General features: G+C 44.1%; 2 protein-coding genes across 2 annotated transcripts; both read left to right on the top strand.

The window, feature by feature from the left end:
- The first annotated feature begins 1,467 nt into the window (after window positions 1–1,467).
- Window positions 1,468–2,411, top strand: LOC122620688. The gene has a single exon (XM_043798282.1). It carries the CDS (start codon window positions 1,516–1,518, stop codon window positions 2,203–2,205), a length of 690 nt encoding a protein of 229 aa, XP_043654217.1. The 5' UTR covers window positions 1,468–1,515; the 3' UTR covers window positions 2,206–2,411.
- Window positions 2,412–2,483: 72 nt separating this feature from the next.
- LOC122620687 lies at window positions 2,484–3,282 on the top strand. Its single transcript, XM_043798281.1, has one exon. The coding sequence runs from the start codon at window positions 2,520–2,522 to the stop codon at window positions 3,225–3,227; it is 708 nt and encodes a 235-aa protein (XP_043654216.1). The 5' UTR covers window positions 2,484–2,519; the 3' UTR covers window positions 3,228–3,282.
- Window positions 3,283–8,402: the final 5,120 nt, after the last annotated feature.

The raw sequence follows: 8,402 nt of genomic DNA, 5'->3' as shown, positions 1-8,402 counted from the left end.
GGTAATGTCTAGAAAATGATTAGCCCCATCTGAACATTCCACCTTCGATCTTGCCCGTGGATTCCCATTACTTTTCGTTGGGTAACCAGCCCGCGAAGTAAGCTTCCCTCTTTATTTTTAACCAGCAGCAAAGGAGAAAGGCGGATAGCTAAAGAGAAGAGGGGGCGTGGCGTCGCATTGTTCGTAAGCCCCTTTTCCATGGTCCCGCGCTGCCCCTTCGCGCTCCGCAGTAATCCGGCGCGTATGTCCTTGCACAACATCCTTTCCATTGTTTGCGCTATAAATACACGATGCTGGAGGTGCGCAACGAGCAAAGTACCAACAACAAGCACAACAACACTACAGTCCAGCCAGGAGAGCAAGGAGGAACAACAACAATCGAGACCCCACGCACCAGAACAACAATAACAACAACTACAACAACAGTGGCTTATCCTTGGCGTCTTCGACGGCGTCGCACAGGATGCGTCGCTTATTTATCGCATTTTTATGTGAAATAAACGATTCGGAATTGGCTACGTAAAACATTAATTTTATTGCGGGGGAAATTGAGATTGCAGAACGAAACAACAAGCCGCAAAGAGAAGCAAAAGGCCCCAGCAACACCTTGAAAGTTTCGCGTGTCCTCCAATTGATTTCGGTTATTATTTCACCAACTACTGAAAATCAATAATGTTGCTAATTTAAAACTTTGGGAGCTTGCGGCTCCCGAAAACGTGTGCATGGTAGAACGAGGATGTAAAGTGTATGAGGCAACTATTAAGTTGTTGTCGTTACTATAAGTTTGATGCAAGTTAGCTCTAAATTTCACGGGAGACCAAGGCAAATGGATTTCCTCGTTCATAAAACTAAATAGTATGCTGTAGCTTGGACTGAGCTGAGCAGCAGGAAATATGGTCCATATAGTGCTGGGCTTTATTATATCTCCAATAGAGCCAACAACTCCAGCTGCTACTACACAGCCTGCTGGAGACGAAGAAGATCCAGAAAACAGTATGACAGGGGCTTCACTCATTCGCAGCATCAAAGTGCAAGGCAAATGAAATTCTATACGAGAATGGCTGCATGGATCGCGAGAACGTCCCCAACAAGATCGTAATGACCAAGGCTTTGGTAGATATGCTGATCAATGGGGAAGAGGTCGGGACTCCATTTGACAGCGCAAAGCCTTCTACCGCACTTGGAGTCAAGCCGGGTGCCCGACAAGAGCATTTGTAAGCTCTATCACTATGTGGATGATGTTGAACAATAGCACATTCGAAGACCTAAAGTATTGGGAACTCCGACAAGTAGGCATATCCGTCCACGAAACAAACGAAAAGCGAAGATAAACTAGTTATAGATATAGTAGTTATCAAAAGTTTTACTTAATAAAAGCTTTAGGGATGCCTAACGTAAAAAAACAAATCTTTATGGTAATGCAAAACAAATGAATTTTCCAGTCTTACAGAAAACACGTTACACCTAATTTGCTTTAGGTCATATATTTCAGTCCGCTAAGTTTTGCATCCCAAGATGCAAGTTCACTGCTTTTGCTGCGTGCTTCTACTATACTTCAGCTTCTTAGAGGTATCTTCTCAAGATGAACCTAAGGTACCGCCAACTGAACCAACTGCATCGCCCATAGCGGCCGAAGAAGCTAGCAAACCAGCTAGTAAGCCAGAGGCTGCAGGTTCATCCAAGTGCAAGTCAGATGAAATTCTTTCCGAAAATGGCTGCGTAAACCGCGATAACTTTCTGAACAAGATCATGATGAGATCTTGGAAGGACGAAGGCTTCGGCAAGGAAATGGCAAGAGCAGGCCTGGTGGACGTGATGCAGTGCAAGGAGGATGAGGTGAGGACTCCATTTGGCTGCTCAAAGCCGCCGTTTCCACCGCACAGGGAGTCAAGTCGAGTTTCAGTGCACCACAGCAGACTAAATGACGGACGGATTATGCACGACAAGGGCATTTTTAAGCACTTTCACCATGAGGAAGATGTTGAACAGAAACCCATTCGAAAGCCTAGGGTGTCGGGACCTCCGATAACTGGGCACAAGCGCCCACGAAAGTACGTCTTCTTGCCGGGAAGGAGTATTGGAAAGGGACACAAGTGTCGGGCTAACGAGGTCCTGGGAAGAAGGAGTCGCTGCATTCAAAGAAAACGGCCAGTTCGCCAACGACAACATCAAACAAACGAAAACGAAAACGAAAAACGGAAATAAGGTACATATACTACGAGTTATTACACCGTTTCAATAAAGGAAAACGTTGCATGTTTGTATCCAGAAAATGTTTTCACCTCTAGTTACAGTTTATGTTTAAGGATAAGAATTTACGTTTATATTTACTTGATCCTACAGACAAATAGAATAGTTACCAAAAGTTTTACTTAATAAAAACTTTAGGGATACCTAAAGTGAAAATCGAATCTTTATGGTAATGCAGAACAAATTAATTTTCCAGTCTCACACTGAACACATTACACCTCATTGTCTTTATGATATATATTTCAGTCCGCTAAGTCTTGCACCGCAAGATGCATGTTCGCCGCTTTTTCTGCGGGCTTTTATTACACTTCAGTTTACTACTGGCATCTGCCCAAGATGAACCTAAGGTACCGCCAGCTGAACCAACTGCATCACCAATAGCGGCCGAAGAAGCTAGCAAACCAGCTAGTAAGCCAGAGGCTGCAGGTTCATCCAAGTGCAAGTCAGATGAAATTCTTTCCGAAAATGGCTGCGTAAACCGCGATAACTTTCTGAACAAGATTATGATGAGATCCTGGAAGGACGAAGGCTTCGGCAAGGATATGGCAAGAGCTGGCCTGGTCGACGTGATGCAGTGCAAGGAGGATGAGGTGAGGACTCCATTTGGCTGCTCTAAGCCGCCGTTCCCACCGCACAGGGAGTCAAATCGGGTGCCAGTGCACCACAGCAGCTTGCACCGCGAGCAGGTGGTGTTCTCCAATCACGGATCGGTGCGAAGCGTCCATCAAGAAAAGGTCAAGATCGAAAAGGAAAAAAGGACGCCATACACGGGGCCCCCCATTTCGGGGCATAATGTTCCCCGAGAGAACTACATCCTGCCGGGCAGGTTGCTCCGAAGCGGACGGAAGTGCCGCCCATATGAGAGTCCTGGGAAAGACGGTCAGTGCCATCTGAAGAAGGGTAAAACGGGAAACTACAAGCACGGAAACCACGTATATGGACTCCAATTGAGGCACCGACACGAAGCAAGAGGCTAGAAGCTCTGCTAATAATTTGAATTTTATACTCGGCTAATAAAGAATTTTCCAAAAAGTGGAGTCTACTATGAACTGGCCATCCTTTTGTGGCTTCTTTGAGTTTCTAAAACACAAATGCCCGAAGTGAATATTATTCCTACAAGCTGTATTAATTGCTTGTTTTGGCAGCCAATAGGGATACGATTTCCAACAATGTTCGATGTGCACAACCCAAACACATATGGCCATTATGGACATTTAATGGTCCTTCACCATCGAGCCCTTGACAAATTTAATTTAATTTTATATTGTGTGTGCTGGGTCGTTTTGTTTTACGACAGCATGCCCTTTCTTGGGACCCATTGAGAGCAAATTAGTTGCTCGCCTTAAGTCCGAGCCATTGACAAAGGATTAATCAAAACAGATAGATGAGTGTGAGCTGCGTGAGTGTGTGTGAGTGTGCGAGTGTTTGCGTGCATGGGTGTCCTTTAAGGATCGCATTATGCTGAAAACATGGAAGGGGATTATGAATATAAAAGCGTAATTAAATGGGATTTGCGCCTTTGGGTTGGCTTTTCTTTTCAATGGAGGCAACACTTTGAAATGGCTTCGTTGTGGCAATATGGATGGCTTTGACATGCTAATTAGTTAACCTCGCATGCCTGTGTGTGTGCGAGTGCGAGTGCGTTGGGGGCCACATTGCTCATACGCCGCGTTTGACAGACCCCAGACGCGCAACCAAGTGGCTGCTGTTCCGAGCGCTCCGAGCGGCGCCCAAAACATGATGAATAGTTTGGCAATAATTACATTACACGGCAGTTTCAAGCTCGGCCAGCCGAAAGAAAGTCACACGTGGCTGACGCTTGGATCAAGTGGAAGCTCGGACGACTTTCCTCCCCATTGCGAAATATTTAAATACATTTTCCTTATATTTTAAACCTATTTAATGTGTACACTAAAATATACTCACAAAATATATTTAGCAGCCGCAGAGATCTGCAATCCAAGTGTGGGAAACTCTTTATACTCGATACTATGTTACCTCGATGTGCAAATGGCACATCAATGGGCATACTGAAATGCAGATGAGCGCGGCGGCCAGGAGGGCATTAATCATGTTCGGAGGTAATTAGCAATTAATAACGTTTCGCAAACTGTAAATTTATCGCCTGCTGCTCCGTCTTAGGAATTTCCCATCATAAATTACGTTTTCCGGCTTATGAATGAAGTGAAAAATGATCCGATGGCCATCAAATGTCTCTTGCCATCGAATGCGACTTCCGTTTTATTCCAGTTGACATTTGGCCCGTTTTGAGGATTTGCTTTTGCACTCTTACCAAAGGGACGCTTCTTTTGCATATATGCAATATGGAAATTTACAAAGCCGGCATTTGCATCTTGTCATGCAGTCAAAGTTAATATGATTGATGGCTTAATCAATGACTGCTCTTATTGCCGCCCATGAAATAGCTTTGATTTCTTGGCTGGAAATGCCTTTAAGCCATCGGGATAGCAACAGTTCATGTAAGCTGCATAAGAAATGTGCAACTTCCATGACTATTATGGCTCAAATATGGATATGAAAGAAATTACTTTCAAGGTTTGCTAGAAAACGACTTGGCACCATTCTGATTTTGCTTACATGAATGGAATAACTTGTTTAATTGGAAAACAGTGTTTTGGCTTCTTTTCAACTTTTCAAAAGTGTCTATGCGGTTCATACCTCACATTTCGTTCCCATCACCAATAAAATACAGTCTTGGTCGTAATACCTTAAACCATTTAAGTCGCCTTCAGCCGGACAAGTGTCGGGTGAAATTTATGGTTTCACTGCGAGAACGACGCGTGAAATTGGCTCCTAATTGCCGCGAATGAAATGTCACAGCCTTTGGCTGACTGAAATCTAGAGGGAGATGTGGGTGGGTATTCGAGTATATGTATATTCTGGGATGATGGGGGAAAATCAAGCGAAACTCATTTCGATACACTTGAGTTGATTTGTCTGCGTGGCAGAGGCAATACACAATTCTATTTAAATTTAGGCATGGATTTGGAGGTGGTTTGGCAAATCTTGTCATAAATTCCGCAGCCAATTCGAATAAATCAGTGCAGTGATTAGTGGTCCGGTCCACTCCCATTTATTTATAATGCATGCATAACGACTTTATTTATAGCCGCGCATCGAATCAGTCATGTTGCAACATTGCCACTTGCCATCACATATATTGGAGCCCTCGCGTGTATTTGCTGGAATTTATGCGTCAATGCACCTGGCGAAAAAAGTAGTACATGCGGCACTCACAGTGCCGTGCGGAAAAAGTGCGAGTGGTAATATATGCAAGAGGGACACTGCACATGACAGTGGCACTCGTTTTATTTACACGACAAGTGGCAATTACAAAAATCCGGTGGCAGTCACTGCTCATTTCGCTGCATGTTCGAGTGGCATGAAAATGTTGCGATTCCATTCACATTTGCCCCTTTGCCACTTGAGAAGCAATCCACATATAAATCCGATTGCTTCCCTCTAAATTCCAGCACATATTCGATATTCGCCGATAATTGCTTGGCTTTGATTTCTGCTCACTGAATACGGCTTTGAAGATTCGGGCCTAATTGCTAGCCATATGTACATATCTCTTGACCAACTATTTGGCCAAAGCCAATGAACAGCAGAGGCAGCCCTTTTTAGCCCTTTTTATGGAAGAAATAGTCTTATTGATGCAATTGTTTACATGTGTAATTAAGTTACCAGTCCAGTAAATGTGTTGATGATGTGAACAAATTTATTTGCCATATTATTTGCATATGTTTAAGCCGAGTATTTTATTTTTTGCTGCCCACCATTATTGTTATTACTATGGCCGAGATTCGCTGGATGCCGGACTTTGGCTCAGCCCGTTTGGCTCGTAAATATTTATGCTGCAGCCGTATTGTTGTCGGAATTAAAACGGCAAACATGACACTCGAAAAAATAATAAAGCAATCAGTTAAGCGCAGTAGCGCAGCTACTGGGCGGGTAATTATATAAATTGTTTACTTATGCCAGCGGAACTGCCTATGTGTTTATACTGTTTATTTATCTTCTCGGTCCGAGTGTGCGAGTGCAATCAAATTTTACGTGCTTATAGTTCAGCTTAGCATTAAATTAAAATACGCACCAGCACTTACAAGCACCTCGGATGATGTCAATTGCCATAAAAACACGCTCGTAAACGCAACGTTACGCATACGCCATGTCATGCAGGAACCTCGACGACCACGACGACGTCACCATTTTGCCTAGATGTTGTCAAACATGGCCAGACAAGGAGCGCCGGACAGGAACACCTCACTCATTGGGCCAACCAGGACTCACCCAGGCTGGGAGCAGGAGATGCGAAAACCTCATCCTAGTGATGACAGCTTTAAACCGATGAGGGGAAATGGTTCATACTACACCGGAAGTCATTAGTAATAATTGTATTATATAAATAACTTATTAGCTGTATACTACTAAAAACTCATTTTAAGCAGTGTTACGTATCAAATAAGCCATTCTTCGCAATGGTCCTTAGTAAATATTTATAATTATTGTATGGCTGAAACTAATCAAACTAGGATTTTCGTCCTGGTCAGGATGTCATCTCTGCTCGATCCCTACGCTCCGGCACTTGTTCCATTTTGTAGTTGGATTGCGGGCGTTTAAGAGCTCGTCCCTCCACGGACCCTCACTCACATCGCAGCCCGTCGCTTGTTCCGGACTCCGTAGTCGGTATTTTGTATTCCGTACTACGTACGGACTACGTAGTCAGTCCGTGTTCCGTGTGGCTGTGCAGATAATGCTGATGATTTTGATGTTCGTGTCATTGTCGTTCGAAAGCGTTATGCGTGACGAAACGGAAGCTCTTAAAAGGCACAATGAATAAACGCTGGAAATGAGGCCAAAAGCCGCCCAAAAAAGCATACCCAGTGCGACTGGTGTCTGATTTCTGGCAGGCAGTGTCCTGCGGTTCGCCATGGCACATTAAGAAGGACTCTGGCTGTAAATTCTCCCTGTTTTATGCGCATTTCGTTACGCCCTGATGCCGCCGCCGCTCTTTCTTGGCCGGAAACTCCGGCTCCGACGATTCCGGGCCCCGGGCCCCAACGATTCCAAGGCAATCGCCACGCCCCGCAAATATTTCCGTACGAAAACAAGCCGGTGGTTGGGGCTTCATTATTTTAATTAGATGCGAGTGTGCCCGCTCGGATGATGGCGCTGCGTCAGAAGGATCGCGGGACAGCTGCTCCACATTATTTAATTGAATTAAACCAAAACCTCTGTCAAGCGCCGAGCGCCGAGCGCCAGGAGTGTAATGCATTTTTAATTTCGCCATCATTTCTAAATTGTGCACGGGAATATTTAGGTTCATCAAAATTATCAAAATTACCAAAATTAAAAACTCTTTTATTCAAGGGAGAGGATAATGTCACATAGCAAGAGGACCGTAAATCGAGCAAATCGGAATATTCAATGCATTCACATAATCTATATACTTGACATCTGTTTAATTTATTGCAAGTTGAATGTGTTTATAATACTTTCCTTTTTCGAAATGTGTAACCTTTACAAACTATATTGGGCAAGATAAATGCACCACTGTGCGGCATTAGCATAAAATATAAGCACAATTTACACATATTCGCAGCATATTTTTGGGGCAGCCGTTCCAGCTTTCAATTTGCTTAGCTGCCATTTAAATATCAATAATCCCTGTGCCCGTTGACCGAAGAGCCATTGCTCACGCCATTCCTGCCCGGGACTGAGACATATTGTCCGCAGACCAGACCACACCCTCCCTCCCCTGCGCCCGTAAAAAATCACCGACGGACGGAGTCTATCTGTCAAATACATCAAATCTTCACCCCTCGCTTCCCTGAGCAAACATGCCAAGCCAGGCGGAGCTGAGAAGAGCTGAGCCGAGAAGTGAGCCAAGTCTGAAATGTGTATATCATTTGGATTGATTGCTGGGTCCACACACGGGCCAACCCACGTCACACTCGGAAAAAACTGTGGCCATTTCATTACTGCACTGAACGGCCAAGCGCTAAGCACTAAGCACTGCAATTAACATAAATCACCTGCTCATGATTTTATTCTTGCTGAGTACATATTTAGATTACTATTGATGCAAAATCAAAAGGTAATTTACGGGACATAATTAATAGAAATTA

Source organism: Drosophila teissieri, chromosome 3R (genome assembly GCF_016746235.2).
Source record: "Drosophila teissieri strain GT53w chromosome 3R, Prin_Dtei_1.1, whole genome shotgun sequence".
Lineage (NCBI taxonomy): Eukaryota > Metazoa > Arthropoda > Insecta > Diptera > Drosophilidae > Drosophila > Drosophila teissieri.
The sequence above is the reverse complement of the archived record's forward strand: the minus strand, read 5'-3'. Positions and strand labels throughout refer to the sequence as shown.

What these genes read in the sequence shown, in the direction of transcription:
- LOC122620688 (XM_043798282.1), top strand. Translation starts at nt 1,516, where the DNA reads ATGCAAGTTCACTGCTTTTGCTGCGTGCTTCTACTATACTTCAGCTTC.
- LOC122620687 (XM_043798281.1), top strand. Translation starts at nt 2,520, where the DNA reads ATGCATGTTCGCCGCTTTTTCTGCGGGCTTTTATTACACTTCAGTTTA.